Source organism: Drosophila hydei, unplaced genomic scaffold (genome assembly GCF_003285905.1).
Source record: "Drosophila hydei strain 15085-1641.00,03,60 unplaced genomic scaffold, DhydRS2 tig00000315-arrow-arrow-pilon, whole genome shotgun sequence".
Lineage (NCBI taxonomy): Eukaryota > Metazoa > Arthropoda > Insecta > Diptera > Drosophilidae > Drosophila > Drosophila hydei.
The window spans coordinates 1,065,875-1,083,843 of record NW_022045707.1 but is presented as its reverse complement, the minus strand read 5'-3'; the positions used below and the strand labels follow the sequence as shown (position 1 = coordinate 1,083,843).

At 40.8% G+C, this 17,969-nt stretch overlaps 1 protein-coding gene across 1 annotated transcript in view; it reads left to right on the top strand.

Annotated features, from left to right (window-relative positions):
- The window catches only part of LOC111599943 (GTP-binding protein Di-Ras2), a 49,789-nt gene extending 31,820 nt beyond the window's left edge, over positions 1 to 17,969 (top strand). Inside the window, exons 4-7 of the mRNA XM_023315794.2 lie at positions 235 to 344; positions 9,104 to 9,300; positions 17,331 to 17,442; positions 17,894 to 17,969. Coding sequence (XP_023171562.1) covers positions 235 to 344; positions 9,104 to 9,300; positions 17,331 to 17,442; positions 17,894 to 17,969 — 495 coding nt within the window. The remainder of the gene's footprint in view (positions 1 to 234; positions 345 to 9,103; positions 9,301 to 17,330; positions 17,443 to 17,893) is intronic.

Sequence of the window (17,969 nt, the reverse complement as noted above, 5' to 3'; positions counted from 1 at the left end):
CCCAAAGCAATTAAGACCACAAAATAAAAAAAGAAAAGAAGAAGACGACTATACACAGAGCTTGGGCACAGTCTTTGGGGCTTTATGCTACGGAGCTCCCATTGTTGTTGTTGTTGTTGCTGTTGCTGTGGCCGTAGTTGTTGTGGCTTTGCCTTTTGTGCGTGCGTGTCAATTATAGCCGAGCCGGCTTTGTCTGCGTCTGCAGCAGGACTAACTCGTTATCTCTATTTACAGGATATACCCATTGTCATAGCCGGCAACAAAGCCGATTTGGCAACCAGCCATCGGGAGGTGCGCCAGGAGGAGGTAACAGATTGGGTCTTTTGCGAGCTGCCACGCCTCAGGTAGATATTCACCCTTAATTATCCATTTAAAAATGTCAGACCAAAAATGCAAATGTGCTGCAACAGCTGCTGCTGCTGCTGCGACTGCAATTAGGCCAAACCAATCCAAACCAAACTTGTGCAATGAAAAACCAAAAGCGGAAAGGCGAGCACAAAAACCGCAAAACATTCATTTACGATACCCTGGAAGCGCTTGGGTGTGTGTGGAGGGTTAACGATTTGCATGTGCGTGTTACAGGTGGAAGGAGACTTGCTGCACTTCAGTTACAAGGTATAAGGTATAAGAACTGCCAGCAAATCGATATATATCGACTTGTCATTACACATCATAGTTGCGACTCATAGAGCCTCTGACGTAACACCTCACATTCCTTGAGCTTGGTGTGAGCAGAACAAGCTTGGTGTTAAGCATGCTATAAAGTTAATTACAAATCGATAAATATCGATTTGAAAACTTCAGTATTTAGGTAAATCTCTTTTCATATTTTAAATTATTCGGTTGTTTTGCAGTGTTGTCATTGGGCTCATAAGATCTAAAGCTAAGTATAGTTTGCAGGGTATTAGCTAGCTTAAAAGAGTCAACTGAATCACATAATTGATCAACTAAAATAAACTATTATCTGAGCTAAAAAGAGCTCAATTAGCTGATAATCGATAAATATCGAAACCATCATCTAAGCTTAAAAGTGCTCTGGCTAAGTGGAAACTTCTTTTACTGCACATAGGGTATCTGCTAGCCTAATATAAACTCAAGTGCAGCACTTACTGAAAATCGATAAACAACGAGCTTAAGAAAAATGTCCAAAGAAGCTTTCTATAAGAGCTTGAATTTAGTATAATGTTGGCTGAATGCTTATATAGGGTGTCCGCTAGTCTATCACAGTGTCGTGCAGCCCTTTTGCCGTAAGTATTGGCCAGCAAGAAGTGCAATAAAAATGTGCTATAAATTTTTTGTTGACCAAAATGAATGTGAGAACCTGGACGAAGTGCAGCTGTAGCTGTCGCTGTCGCTGCCGACAAATGCAATTAAATGCAACAAAATGAAATTAAGCGACAAAAAGCGTGACTCGCTGCCATCTGTTTGCCAGCGCTGACGAGAGTGGGCGGCCGGAAGGCGTGGCAAGTATGAGAAATCAGTTGGCAGCTTGTTAACAGCGAAAATTGCAATTCACATTGGGCCAATTGGCCGGGGTAGACAAAAACACTCTGTCTCACTCGACACACTGGCTGACTAGCTGACTGGCTGGCTGGCTGACTGACCTACTGTATAAGTACAGTAGACACACCCTAATTGCCACCCTGACTGGCTGGTTAGCTGTCTCTGTGACCAAAAAGTTTCGCATTGACAAGGACGTTCAATGCACTCGACTGGCAGCGCAGGAAACGCGCTTTGCATGCTAAACAGCAGACGCAGCGCTAAAAAGTGAGAGCTCCCAGCTGAGGATGCACGCGAATGCCATGAGAAGTGGATCCCTAGCACCACCAAGCACCACCGCGTTGCAGTGCTGCATGACAACATGTAATAGTGGCAATTTAAAGCTATCTTCTGCATTTAATTGACGCTCGCCTTCATCAGCGGCTATTTGGACAGAGCTTTATTTGGTCGATCAGACTGTGCCTGAGCTGAGTAACTAGCAGCAGTTGTAGTCACATGGGCTCTTGAGCCTTTAGAAATTGCTGTTAGCATAGTTAGAGAAAAGAGAGGCGAAGGGAAGGCAACAAAACACAGTGGAGCAGCCTCTAGGAATACAGAGTAAAACAACTTAGGTCTAAGCAATGGATCAACTCTTGATAAATGACTGTCTAAGCGAGTTATTGACACCAACTAACTAATATTGCATTTGTGTATAAAATGTGGACACTGCATATAGGGTATTTGCAGTTTCGAGTAACTGCCTCAATTGAACATCGATAAACAGCGAGCATAAGAAATGCCTTAATTTAAGAGCTTGAGTTAACTTTACTGCAGTCTAAATGGTATTAAAATAGCTCTGTAAATAAATAACTTTATGCCATGTCACATATTGCTTGCTCTAGCAGCTTTATGAATCGAAAAGACTTCGATAATCGCAGCGGCTTTTCGCACAGTTCCATGCTGCAAGTTTGCTTAAAGAAGTTTCTCAAACTTATCACATTTCGAAGGTCTGGTAACCCTGTCGGCCTGACTTACTTGTCAGCTGAAGAGCTCACAGCAAGTTTCGTATATCGACAAGGCTGATGAAAATCTTAACATTCTGTTCAAGTAAACTATTGCGATGAGCTCGCTCTTCATAGAATGCCAAGCGGGTATATGGGCTTCCTAGTTGTCCGCTCAGTTTTGCAGACCTCCATTAGCTTGAAAATTTTTTTGGCGCTGCATGCCGAACTTTGCTGTTAAAATTAACTTTGCTACTTTTCCGCTTTTTTGTACTCAAACACGCCCACACACACACACACACGCACACACACACACACGCACAGACATATATAAAGCCATAATTGTGTCCTTAATAAACTGCACGTCCATAAAAATCACTTACAGACGCTCCGAGCTACGGGGCAGGTGTAAAAGGTGAGGCAGGTGAATTTGTTTCCTGCGTCTGGCCAATGTGGTGGCCGCACTTACCATAATTCGTGGTACAAGGCGCGCGCGAAGAGAAAGGGGGCGTGGCGTGGCGTGGCAAGAGGCGGTTTAAGCAAGCGTGTGTAAACTTATTTAAAAAGTAATATAAATATATATAAGAGTATATATATATATATTTATATATATATATATATATATATATATATATATATATATATATATATATATATATGCAGAGGACACGCACGCAGCCACAGCGCAAGCATAAATAAATACACTTTACGAAAATGGGTGCATTAAAATATTCAAATATTAATATTATAATATAGAGAGAACTAAGCGAGAGATTTATTTTATTTATTTATTAATATTATTAAGCTAATTTGTAAATTTTAAATATTTTAAATTACTTTTTTAACAATGTTTATTTTAAGTATTTCATTTTTCTTGAATTTATATTTTAAATTTTCTTTTATATTTTAAATACTTAGAGCAAAGTATATAATATAAAAGATATTTGAAAACAATTATTTATTTTTTTCTAAACTATTTAAAATATAAAACAATATATAAATATTAAATATATAATATAAAAATATAAATATTAAATATTTTGAATCATATTTTTTAATATTTATTTTAAATATTTTATGGTTTTAAAAATTTAAATACTTTATAAGAAAGTATATTTTTTTCAAATAATTTAACATTTTACTAACTTTTTTAAAATATTTCATTATCACATTTGTGAATAAAATTTTAGTAAATAAATTTTATTTTATATTTAATATATAAATAAATTATTTTTAACGATTTAATTCATATTTATAAATATATTTAAAGAAAGTTATTAAAATATATTTAAAAATCTTGAATATTTATGAAAATATGCGTTGTATTATTATATAAAAATATTGAAACAATCAAATATTATATTTGAAAAAATTAATTCAAGAAATGCTGTAAGCAAAAGTTTTTATTCGTTTTTTCTCGATTTATTTTTCAAGCTCGTTTCGATTGATTAAAGCTGTTGAACAAGAATAGATCCATATAGTTTCTCTAGACATATTAACAATGCTGCTTACCCTTAAGACTTGCTTAACTTCAAATCGGTGTATCGGCTGTTTGATTCACCTCAAGTTTCGGGCGGTATTTGCATTTGACCACCAGATAGTGCATGAGTAAATAGGTCAAGCCATATACGCTGACAAAGCTGGCGCCCAGAAAGAGGCCTATGGCACCTCCGATCGACATGATCAGCTGAGTCGTGCTGAAGATGACGCGACGTTTGATGCCCATTCTGGGGAGATTCTGGCTGACGACATAGCTACGATTGAAGCGAATACTGCCGCCCTATGCAAAGATCGGATAGATGAAACAATTTATACTACGACAGAGGCGGACAGAGGGCAACTGTACTTCGTCGTCCTTGATAACGTCGGCGACAGTAAAGCTGATCTCCTTGCAGAGCGGCATGCAGTCACAGGGCTTCTCCAGCCACTTCTTACGCGCCAGGCACACCATTTGCTTAACATTGCAAATGCGATCCTTGGGTCCTGCCACATAGAAGAAGGGCTTGCAGTCGCAGAGAGCCAGGGCTCGATCGATGCGGCACTCCATGCGACACAGGCTGGGATAATAGACCTGCAACCACTCAATCAATTTGATGTGCATTCAAGACTTCTATGGCAGGTGTGACCTACGCTGTAGTACTTGAGATTGTTCTCCTCGGGGTAGCGACACCTGCGATAGGCGATAGGCACATTGCGCACGCTGTCCTCGGCTGAAAAGGAGTGGAGCAATACCTCCAGCCCGAGAATTTCTTTGGCTGCCAAAGAGATGCCCACAGTGCGACGATCTTGCGGCATCAAAAACTCATTCACATCGTGAATAAACTAGCAATAGATAAAAATACAAATATATGTGGATCTCCAGCTGTGCTGCTACCTACCAGATTCATCCGCAAGCCAGGCGCAACTGGCTTGATGAACACGTTGCACTCTTCAAAGTAGTTGCAAGTACGTTTGGGCGCGGTATAGTTTTGGCTAAGGTAGACAAGAGCTGATAGACTACAGATATTTGATAAACTGATGCATCAGCTCACCTGATTTGCTTGTCAAACGGATATCCGAACCTCGCCAGCTGACTGGTTGTCCGACAGAAACCCATTTCAGTCAGGCTGTTCACCAACTTGGGTCGGCGTCTTAGTCGTTTGGGCAGCAGCTCGAACAGCATCGTGGCTAATGGCAACTTCTGCAACGTGGAGTCATTCTCATAGGGCATCAACGTGTCCAGGCTATCGTATTGAAGGACATTCAACACGTGCAAAAAGTTGACGTAGTATTGCAGCCTTTCGGCAGTCACTTCAATATCATTGGAGTCGGAGTCTTCGCTGGACCAGGTGCTGTCAAATTGCCCCAATGATATTATTTTAGTCCTTTGCCTTGGCTCTGGGCACACTCACTCTTCAATCAATTTGGTTGTTATCTCGGCTGGCAGCTCGTTGTATTGCGAACAGAACGTGGTTCCCAAGAAGGGAAAGGAGCGCAGCGCAAACAGATATTCGTATTCGTAGATAATGGGACTATCCTTGTAGCGTTGCCATTGGGAGAGACAACTGTTGATCGCATAGTAGGTGGTTGCCAAAATCATGGCCAGCCAGAAGAGGCGCTCGAGGAAGTGCAGATCCTTGCGTGCCAGATACGGCATTCCATGTATGGCCGAATCCTTGCACACCTCCTTCCACCAGTCGATAGTCTCAGCCGGCTCCTGCTGCTGCGCCTGGTCGTCGTCCTGTTTATGATTTTCCTGCTGCTCTTTGTCCTCCTCCCGCTGTGGCCCTATGTCCTCCTCTCGCTCTACAGCCAGCCTTTGCAAGTGCTTCTTCTTCTTGTCTTCCCTGTGACTTGTCATGATATACTGATTCCCCTGCATGGGTCATACTAGCTTTTAAATGACATTGCCGCCGAGTTTCGACCCATCGAGAACACCTCAGCTAATGGTATTCTGTTGTAGCTTCAATTCTGTTTTGCCTTGCAACATGCATATTCAATTTAATTAAACTAAATTCAAATTTATTTGAAATATATAATTAAGTCTGAATGTTGCACCCGACTGCATAATACTCGTTCACAGTCGAAGAATTTTTTCCGACTCTCTGCAACTCAGTCAGTCGAGCAGATCAAGCTTAAATATGAAATATGAAGAATTATTGCAGACTGGGAGATGTTCTGCATCCCATGCTCAGTCCTGTAAATAGATAAAATATATTCTTTATGCCTTGTGCCTTCAATTTGCTTACTAATTTGTAAATTACAAAATTTGTAGGATTGTTTACTACTTGAGCGCACCTCATTTCTTTCAGTGTAGATTTATTATAAATATATGCAAATACACACAAAGCTTTCAGTGGCCTTAAACAGTTAAGCAGATTGATGGAGCAGCTGAAACGCACCTTGAACTTTTCGCCTTAGTTGCTGCTGCTGCTGCTGCTGTTGCTGTTGCTACTGTTAATGCAGTTATTGCTGTTGCTGTTGCTGTTGCTACTTGTGCTACTGTTGCTATTATTGCTACTGCTGATACTGTTGTATCTATCAACTATCCTGTAGCTGCTGTTGCTGTTGATGTTGCTGCTGCTGTTGCTGTGGCCACTGTTGCTCCAGTTGCTGTTTCAATTGCCGTTGTTGCTGCTGTTGCTACTTCTTTTGCTGCTACTGTTGTTACTTGTGCTATTATTGCTGCTGTTGCTGACGCTGCTGCTACTATTATAACTGTTGCTACTATTGCTACTGCTGATTGCAGATCCTGTTGCTCTTGCTGAGGCTGCTGTTGCTGTGGCTACTGTTGCTCCAGTTGTTGCTGTTACAATTGCCGTTGTTGCTGCTGTTGCTGTTCTTGCTACTGTTGCTGGTGTTACTGTTGCTGCTGCTGTTGCTGTGGCTACTGTTGCTACTGTGGCTCCAGATGTTGCTGTTACAATTGACGTTGTTGCTGCTATTGCTGTTCTTGCTACTGTTGCTGCTGCTGTTGCTGTGGCTACTGTTGCTACTGTTGCTCCAGTTGTTGCTGTTACAATTGCCGTTGTTGCTGCTGCTGTTGCTGTGGCCACTGTTGCTCCAGTTGCTGTTCCAATTGCCGTTGTTGCTGCTGTTGCTACTTCTTTTGCTGCTACTGTTGTTACTTGTGCTATTATTGCTGCTGTTGCTGATGCTGCTGCTACTATTATAACTGTTGCTACTATTGCTACTGCTGATTGCAGATCCTGTTGCTCTTGCTGAGGCTGCTGTTGCTGTGGCTACTGTTGCTACTGTTGCTCCAGTTGTTGCTGTTACAATTGCCGTTGTTGCTGCTGCTGTTGCTGTGGCTACTGTTGCTCCAATTGTTGCTGCTGCTTTTACAATGGCTGCTGTTGCTGTTCTTGCTACTGTTGCTCCTGCTGCTGTTGCTTCTGTTTCCATTGCTGCTTTTGTTGCTGTTACTATGGTTGCTGCCTGTTCGACCTTGCTGCCAGCGCGCATCACAAATTTGCACGTCAACTGCCAACTTTTTTGGGGTATGTTTTTTTCAGTTGAAGTCTCTGCGGCGCTCTCTGTTCGTGGCTCTTTGGCATGCTGAAAGGCAAGGCATGGTGTCTGTCTGTCTGTGTGTGTTGCATGTTGCATGACGGCAACAGCGTTGCAATTTGCTGCTGCGTGTCTGTCTGTGGTTAAGCGCACTCACCTGCCGCACACACGTGCAATTATCTCTCCTTTCGTAGCATTTGCAATTGCATAAGTAGATTATTTTCCCAAAAGGACCAACAGCAAAAAAATAAAAATAAATAAAAACAAAAGGAAAAGAAGAAGAAGAAGAGAAACGTTTTTCCGCTTCGCCACATTTGCAACTTGAACAATTCATTAAAGTAAACGCTGTCTGATTTATTGTTGCTGCATTAACAATTCATTTCGTTCGCATTGTGCACAAGGACAGCGCGAGAGTAGAGTATTACGAGGGCTGTTTGGGATATCCAGACTAACTTCAGTTCTTCAATTAGTTCTTTTAGGCACGAACCATTAACTCTGTTCCGTCTCTAGTCTATTTGTATTTTTTTATCAATTTATTTATCAATATTCCCAACCTTCTCTGATCTCATGCAACGTACTCTAGGATCCATGCTTGCATCGTTAGCTTTCGCTTCTCACCCTTTCAGCTGCCATTACAGCTAACTACCTGGCCTCAAAACTCTTTCATTTAACAACAGATAAAAGAGGGTTATCCGACTAGGAGAGCTGCTTTCATTCCATTCTATATGTCCCTATTTAATAGGTTCCAGGACACTAAAACGTGGCTGCAACTCACTTCAGATTCACACAAGAAAATCTCAGCTAGCTCAGCTCTGTTTGTCTCTCGCCCTCTCTCGCTCTCTCACGCCCTCTCTCTCCGTTCCATTTTGGTTGTGGCTGCTGTTGACAGCTTTTCCCTGCAATTGAGCAGCTCGCCCACTTCGTGGCCGCAACACTGGCTAAATTCATGATACGACTAATTTAGCCATTTAAGCGTCGTTTGCCGTTTGCCATTTGCCATTTGCCGTTGGCAGTTTTACTTTGCCCGCCGTCAAATTTTCCGCCATTGCCCATTTTTCAGCTGTCGTCGCGTGCCTTATCCGTAAACGCTTGCAGCTTTGTTGAATGTGACGTGTGTGTGCCTGAAGCATGTGGTGAATTGAACATTATTGTTGCACTGCTGTCTGCTGTCGATGCCCTGCAACAATTTCACTCAGTTAGGTATATACACTATAGAGAATATATGGATATATATTAGAGCAATCGAATTATGAATAGGGCTGATCAGCCTGTGCAAACTGTGGCTAAAGTAGTCAAACTTCACTTGTTGGACTACTCTCATCTCTGGTCAACGAATGTCTCTAAAGTAGTTCCACTTTGCTGTCCTTCTGTCTAGAGTTAGTTAATCACAGGGTATCTACGCGTCGAATAACTTTTCCCTTTCAGCTTAAACGAAACACTTTACGAATTTGGCCAACATTGTGGTACTTTTTAGCCCTGTCATGTAAATGTGGTCACTTTTCTGGGCCTGACCCACATCGTGCAGATGCACCCGCATTACGTATACGTAACGTGACGTATACGTAATTTATGCAAGCTGCCCGAAACTTTGGCTAGAGTTTAAACGTGCCGTGTTTTTCACTCTTTTCTTGCAGGGCCAAGGTGCTCGAGTGCTCGGCGAAGGAGGACACCAACGTGACGGAGCTGTTCAAGACGCTGCTCTCCCTTTCCCGCTTTCTGCCAGCGAGCAGTGGCAGCAGCGGCGGCCCAGGCGGCGGCTCCAGCGGCGAGGCAGCGCCAAGCGGCTTCAAGCGGCGCTCCTCGGCCTACGTCAGCGCCTCGTCCAGTCGCAGTGAGTAGACAAAAAACACAAAAACAAAAACAGAGAAAGGAATTTGTGAATTTCACAAATGAAACTGTGGAAATTGTTTTGCTGCAGTGGAAACTGCTGCAACTTTTGTCAGCCGGTAACTGACAAACGGAAATAATTTCAGCTTGACAAAATGCTTTGCTTTGCTTTGTCTGCCAGCAAATATCAATTTGCCATTTCGATTGCCGGCTAGCTGCGACTCGAGCCAAGCACTTTCCCACTCAACTTCGTAAAGCTGCACAAAATTTAAGGCCTTAAAGCGACTGCCAGCAACGCCAAATGGAAATACGATCTGCCGATTACCTTCAGCAATAATTGAAAATAATGCAAGTCGACAAAAAACGACAAAAAAAAGCGAGTAACCGACTGCACAATACTCGCTCACAGTTACAAAAATATTATTTTTGCTTGATCTCAGACTGGCATGCTGCATCTGTGCATAGATATGTCTGCTATATAGCTTGCATTATCGCTTGACTTAAGTTTCAAGTCTCTGCTTTGCAGACGAACGAGCAGACTCTGCTTACTTCGCGAACGAGTATAGCAATAAAACGATTTAAGCCATAAGCTCATTAATAAAAGCAGCACATATACATATATAGACAACAATATAGATATATATATATTTATAGATATATGCATATTTGTGGTTTAATCTACGTAATTATAATTTAAGTGCTGAACTATACTGCGTCTGCCCATAATCCGAATTCATCTGCCTATAAAATACACAATTGAAATTTAACTATTGTTTATACAGTTATATATTCTATTCTATTCTTTAAGCGCTAGCAGCACGTTGTTGCCCGATAAGTGTGGGCCTACTTAGCTCTACTTGCTTTACAAGCTCCCAGCTATGAGTGAAAGATAAATGTATAAACTTAATAAGATATTTAGAGCATACTTTGAGTACTCAAATTTTGTATGTAAGTTGACTCTATTAATAATATTCTGCTTTTCGAATACCTTAAACATGTTTGTGCAGAGACATAGAACACGAAGATTAAAAGCACTTTAAATATTAAATTTGTTATTCAGCTTCAATTACTATAAACAGATCTGCCTTTAAATGCACTCTCAATAGTTTTCTCACTATAAATATATATAGAAGAGCGCAGGGATTCAGTCTATACAGAAGCAGAACACTTCAGCTATTGTGTAGCTTCTCTATGCAAGGCCCATAAATTAGATCACTAATATTATTATATATATAATATTATACCTTATATATAATATGATACCTTATATATAATATTATACCTTAAGTTCAGCGCTCTTAATTAGAATATCTGAATAGCTAAATAGTTTATTGGCTAGTTAGAGTCTGCCTCTTTCTAGTCTGCCCCGTCTAGCTGCCGCGTTGTCTAACCCTTCCTTGTTGCTTCTTGATGCCTGACGACAGCTGTTCGCTTGGACACCTGACGTTGTGGCCTCCGAAATCAGTTACTAATTAGCCGGGATATAGACTTTTCTCGCAGTGCATACGCAACATTGACAAATTGTCGACAATTTGGCTAATTGAGTGTAATTAACATTGCTTCGCCTGCGTCTGTGTTTGACCCAAATTAATTGTTAAAATTTGCCAAAGCACATAAAAAGAAGAAAGTGAAATACAACTGCGCAACGAATACAAAGCGAAAGGATGAGACAGCGAGTCCCAACAACAGGACAAACCCCTTTTTTCTCAATTATTTATATGTATCGTGCGGACAGGCAATAGACTGAAGAAACTGAAGTCTACAGAAAAAAAAACAGGTAACAGTGCTTTAGTTGGGAGTGTCCGACTAGGGAATATCCTGCACACACACAGAGCTACACTTCTGGAGGAATTGGGAGAGAAGCGCTTAGATCACTTGTGGATATTAATATCGATTACTTATCGATATCAAGGTATCGAAAGTGACTGACATGGCTAGATTGACTCAGCTCGTCACCTTCATGAGCTTTGTCACGTCTGCTTCTGCCTGTTACAAAGTGTTTCCCAAACACCAATATACCCCGCGCTACTCTTTGCAATGGGCTCAGAGTTTAATAATTCATAAAAAGTGAACAAATTTAGAAATTCCGTAAGCCCTATATATATATCTATATATCTTTATCTCTATTGGATTTCCTTCAACAATGGGCAACAAATGCTGATGTCTGAAACTTTTTGAGCTCATTAATCAGCGTAACTAAAAAAATGAAGTTCAAAAGTTGTGCCTGAGCTCGTATTAATTATGCAAATAGCCTTACCTGCTAATTAGACGCAAAAGTATTTAATTTCCATTGACCAGACACATTAGGACCCATGCAAAAAACTGCCTGGCTATCTCTGCTATCAGTCCGCCTTCTACTCGTCATCTTCCTCAGCTCTGCGCCTTGTGAAGAAGTTTTCCATAATTTTGGACGCTCTCTCTTGCCCCTTCGCTGCTTTCTCTGCTTGTTACCAATATAAATAAACAGTTAATTAATGTTCGCCACGCGCTGCTGCTTGTTCTCGAAATAATGAATATAATTTCCGTGTTGGCACAGCCACGCCCATCGACAGCAGCAGCAGCAGCAACAACAACAATAGCCAGCCCTCTCAGCTACTGTTCGACATTAATTTAATTGTCTGCTGGCGGCATTTGATAAAATTTTTAGTTATTTAGCCCCAACGACCCGCAAAAGTCATTTAAATCAAGTGCAAAGTTGGCTTCCAGCCACAAGCGAGCTCTCAGCTGAAATGCAATTTAAAGCTTTAATGTGTGTGCCTAGGTGTCTGTCTGTCTGCGTGTGTGTGCGTGTGTGCGTGTGTGTGCCTGCTATACAAATTGTATTTGCTTTGCGCACACACTCACTCGCTCGCATATTAAATGTGAGCCACAAAATTTGTAAATTATTTTGTATTGTCCAAGCAGACAACGAAAACTGTCGTTGACAGCACAACAAACAAGGCGTGTGTGGGTGTGTGTGTGTGCGGGCGAGTGTGAATAGTGAAGGTCAAATGTCAAATAGCAACAAACACTAGTGACAGTTCAATTCACAAAAGAAACGTTTGCATCGATGGCACTAAACATGTTTTGACACCCTCACAGCCAACCACCGAGCCACCCAGTCACCCCCTCTCTCTCTCCCTCTAGCTCTCTCTCTGCCTAACGCACTCTCCTCAGCTCACGCCCTACACACTCACCCTACCTGCTTGGAAACCTAAAAAAAAGCAAAATCAAGTCCTAGTCTGAGCAGTTAATCACGCGAATTGAGGCCAAGGCAGCGACGCAGAAGAAATTTAGATCAACACTTCAGACGGGTATACACGACTATTCAATATGCTGCAGCAACAGCTCAAATTGTCTGGTCTATGAACAGTAAAGTTACAAGCTATGCATAGAGAAGTAGATTTTTTTCAAAAGCCAAACATCGATAATTATCGATAAAGTATTACTCAGCACAGCTATAAAACCAGAAGCAGCTACAACAAGCAAATTCTCTCTTACAACAATTAAGTTTGACTCAGCGCATAATCGATACACAAATATCGCTAAATATCGATCGAAATTTGACACTGACGACTTAAAGAACTAGCTCTATATTCATCATTTCTACACACAAACAAAGTTATAGGTGCGCATAGAATTGATAGTTGAAAGAGTACACAAAACCAATATGCCCGGCTCGCCTTGACTGTTTACAGTAATATATATATATAATATTTAGACAATTGTGGCATATGCATATATAATTCAAGATATTTAAACTGCAGCTAAACATATGCTCAATAAAACCAATATGCCCGTTTCACCTTGTCTGTGTAGGGCATAATATGTTATTAGCTGTGACAATGCCTGCCTAGTCGAGGCTCGAGGTCTCCATAGAGACTGCAGCTGTAGCCAAGGGCATGCTTAATAAAACCAATATACCCGTTTCACTTTGACAGCGTAAGGTATAACAAGTAATTGCCTTAAAAAACCACGCGTACAATGTGGCATATGCAAAAAAAAAGAAACAAAAAACAAATCGTTCGTACTTTGCTTGAAGGTGTCCGCCCAAGTGTGTGTGTGTGTGACAGCTCAATAGCCTAAGCACGTGCGTGCTTATGTGTGTGTGTGTGCGTGGGTGATGGGGCACAAAAAATGGGCGAGCGCGTGTAGGCCGAGCGTCTGGCTGAACTGCACCTGATTTGTCTAGCTCAAGGAAAAGGCGCACACACGTCTGGCACGCCCTCAAAAGCTGCCGCCCCACTCACACACACACACACACACACACGCATAGGCATAGGCGGCAAATGTAATGTGGCTTGGCGGTTGCTGTGGTGCGGCGCAGCGAAGCGAACCGCAAGCAGTTTTATTTGCAAGCAGCCAACTGTAACCGTAACTCAATTGAAACTTTTACAAACGCGACTTCAGGCATGCCACATGCCACATGCCACATGCCACACACCACATGCCACAGTTGCCAGTTGAAGCTCGTGTTTGTAGCTCGGCTAGGCCAAATGTAATTTAACAACAACAAAAATCTTAACAGTCGTCGCGCTGCTCGTCTGCTGCTATCACAAAGAGCTAGCCGAAGCTGAAATACCCTTCTTAGGCTATTAATAAATTGAAAAGGAGCGAGAGACAGATAGAGAGGGGAAAGTGAAAGGAAGCGAGAAGTACCTACAGTAAATGGAAGGCCTGGGAAAAGGTTTGATGCATTGCAGCCAACTTTCATGAATTTCCAGCATTGCGAAAGGAATTCTCAATCGATTTTCACGCTCAGTTATCATCTACAGAAATGAAAGTTTTCTCAGATTGCGAATGCCTTGGGAAATGCGAAAGAACTTTTCGAAGCCAAGCATCAGCTACAAAGCTTAACAGACTTCAGCCGAACATTGATCCTCAATCAGTCAGCTAGTCATCAGTCAACTCGTCAATCAATCAATCACTTTTTTTCATAAATTTAACTTATTGTATCATAAATTAGCTAATGTAAAGACTCAACAGTCTGAAGCCATCAATGGGACTTCTATTCATTCAATCAATCAATCAATCAATCACTCACATATGTCAATGTTCTGGCATGAGTACAACATTTCAACAACAAAACCTTAGGCTGAGTGTTGAACATAATTCAATGCACAAATCATACAATCAGAGCCACTCAATCAGGGTCAATCAATTGATCTTTCATATGTTTAAATGATTCAGATATCACAAAGACAAGCTGTAGGGCAGAGCCAGTCTATCTTACTCCACACACGTGGAGTGACTTAACTATCAGTGATTGAATCAATCAGTCAGCTATATATGTATATATTCTATTTACATTTGCATTGATGGCTTAAGTAACTAATGAAACTTTCTATTGCTATAAGCATCCCTTCATGCATGATGGATTCATCAGTCAGTCAAGCAATCAGCCAGCCTTATATATGCCTGTATGCATTTGCTTGCACTACAATTTAATGAATGTAATTTAATTAATTTAATTAAGCATCTATCAGTCAGTCAATCCATCAATCAGCTAGTATATATACTTTTATACTATTACATAGATAACTTAGAGTAAGAGGGAAATGTTTTCACCTTCAACTGCGGCTTGATTTCAGCATCGATCAATCAATCAATCAATCAGCTAGCTTTTTATCTTAGAGTACACACTCATCCACATAGCTTAGTTAGGGTTAAAAAAGGTTTAAACTATTACCTTACCACACCTTGATCATCAATCAATCAATCCGTCAATCAGTCACTCAATCAGCTCTCTTTGCAACAACCTTGACGAGCAAATCGAACGACCCTTTTGGACCACTTGCTCAAATAAAAATGATATTTAAATTTCTGTTTGTCTCACGCCCAAAGTACAGCCACACGAGCAGAATGACACAGAGTCAGCGAATCAGAATTATACACATGTCCGTGTGGAAGGCGGCACAACTGTGGAACTCGATACCGCTCAAAATATACTCGCAAATTCCATCTATGCAGAAGCGAATGGGGCTTCAGCCTGACAATTTTTGCTGCTCTATGGCATGGCAAATTGTGTGAATGGGGCTTGCAGATGTGCATTTGTGGCATGGCCACAGTGTAATAAGCCAAAAGGACAACAAACACGCACACTCACACACACACGCACACACACACGCACACACTTCTATATATAGAGGCATAGAGAGCATTTGGTACACAGCATGCGGCTCGATTTTCGCGCTTTTTTGTGTCAACGACAACAATGGCGAAAGCCGCCATTTTGTTTGCAGTTGACACTACGCACACACACACACCCACACACACAGGGACACACTCATGCATATTTTATTTTGAAGGATTCCCTTGGGGTCTTGCTCTAGCACCCTTTGAGACGCATTAACAAAATTTAGTCTCTTCAAAGATTTTCACTGAGGAGGAAAACCCGTCGCTTTAAACTGTTTAATTTCGCATTTTCAATTTGCAATTTTCAATTTTCTAGCAATTGCTGCATATAAATCATCATTAAGCTACAGATTTGAGAGACGCTTTAAATCCATCAAAATCAGTTAATCAATATGCGCAGAGGCTAATCAAATCATTGAAGCGAGTTCTCTCAGGACTTTCGTCCTTACTTTTTTTTCCAAGAATTTTTGTGCGCGCGGCAAACTTGAAAGGTTCCTCCTCAGCTGCTCTAAGCAACAAGGGGTATATGCGCACAAGGGCTACACTGAGACAACTGGAAAGAGCTAATGTAGTTAGCAGAACACTTTTTGGAACTTTTCTTTAATCCCAAATAGTTTTTTTCGTCCCAAAAGTTTTGTAAAAAGTTATTTTTCAACTATTTTAGACAATTATCAGGGAAGAGAACTTTGGGCTGGGGTAAGCCACGAGAGCTATGGTTAGGAAATCTGTTATACTTTTCACAATTAGAAGAAGTTGAGACAAAAGAGAGAAAAGTTTTCAAATGTTTGTAGAGAATTTATAAAAATTTGTTTCTAATTAGAAAAATATTGAAAAAATATGAATATGAAAACATATCCACATATATCCATATACAGATTAGAATCACATATCATATCAAGTCTAATCCTCTCTAACTTCTTCACAGAAAAATATTTGTCTTGTTGGCATCATTAGAATGAGTAGAAATCAGTTTCAAAAAGTCGCTAAAAATATTTTAAAAAAATATAAAAAATATATCAGATATATATATTAACAGATATATATATATAAGATCAGCATAGAAGCATCTGTTTGTTATAGGTAGTTAATACGTAGAAGTAGATTACTTGGATCATAGGCCTATATCATATAACTGCCATGGCTAATTTCATAGTTCTTTCATTTGATCTACCTCTCAGCTACTGATATATAGCTTACGGCTAGCATTAGTCGGGGTAAGACTTGCCATATAAATGAATAAATATTAAGTAGAATCAAAAATTGATTAGCTAAATATTCATAGCATTCATATTTTATCTTGCACGAAAAAGCTTAAGTTGAATTCGAATGGTTCTATCAAATAGTTGTCTAAGTCCTTGCCAAGTCCTTGCCAGATCCTCTCGAAAGCCTGTGCAAACTGTGCTCAATAGAACCCTGAGCATTGCAGCTGTCTGCTAGGGTATTTGAAACTCAATCTTCTCACATTTATTAGCTTCAGCTTCACATGGTTGCAGCTCTGCTTGGGCTGCTTTCAGCTGGCAGTTGCACCTAGCGAGCTTCAGTTGCAGACAATTATCCATCTCTGCTCATAAGTTAATTATGTTGCACGCAACAGAGTAGCACAAAGCAGAGCGAAAGGTGAGCGAAGTTGGCCACGCGAAAGGGATCAATGCGAGGGAAGTTGCGATTCCTGTGTGCTGGCTGTGTTGCAACTTGCAGTTGCCGCGTTACTACTGCTGCAGTAGCCACAATTTGACAGAGGGCAACAAAAATTGCCGAGCGCCAACAGAAAATTGGATTTTCGCATTTATTTGCATGCACGTGCGACGTCTCGCGTGGCGAACGCATGCGAAAGTGTCGCTTGTTTATTATTGATACACAGCGCTATATATCCCGATATATATATGTATATATGTATATAAGCCTTTGTTTCTTTTGCAGACAAAAACCGCATGAACAGCCCCTCGGTGAGCGGGGACAAGAAGTCGAGCCTAGTGGACGCTGTCGATGTGGCCAGCACCAGTGCGGAGGCAAAGCTAAAGCCGCGTTCCAGGTGCGTATGAACACTGGAAGAAACAGTCGAGCAACTTCAGCGAAACTCTAACTTCAAGTAAACATAAGCTGTGGCATTTCTAGCTTGCCTTTAGTAGCACATTTTTTCTCCAAGTGTACGCAATTTACAGAGTTACATGAGCAGCTAGGAAAGCTTAAGCAGCTTAGAACTGATCCATTTTTATAAACTTTGTCTTAGGCATATTTTATGCTTAACTCTTAGACTAGAAAGTTCTCTTTAATAATCACTTTTTTTCGCTGAGTGTATGCAATACACCGAATATAAAGAGAAGCTACGGTCACGTCTTCTATATATATATATTTTTTTTTTTTTCTATCTATGCCCTAATTAATTTATAATTTTTGTAATGCAATGCATTAATAACCCTTCAGTTTCTCTCAGTGCATACAGACTCACTAGATTGTTAATAATTTTGTGTATATTTTTTTAGATCGCTCATACGCCGTGCTTCACGCAAGACCAAACAGCAAATCAACAACGCATCCGACGACTGTAACTTGCAGTAA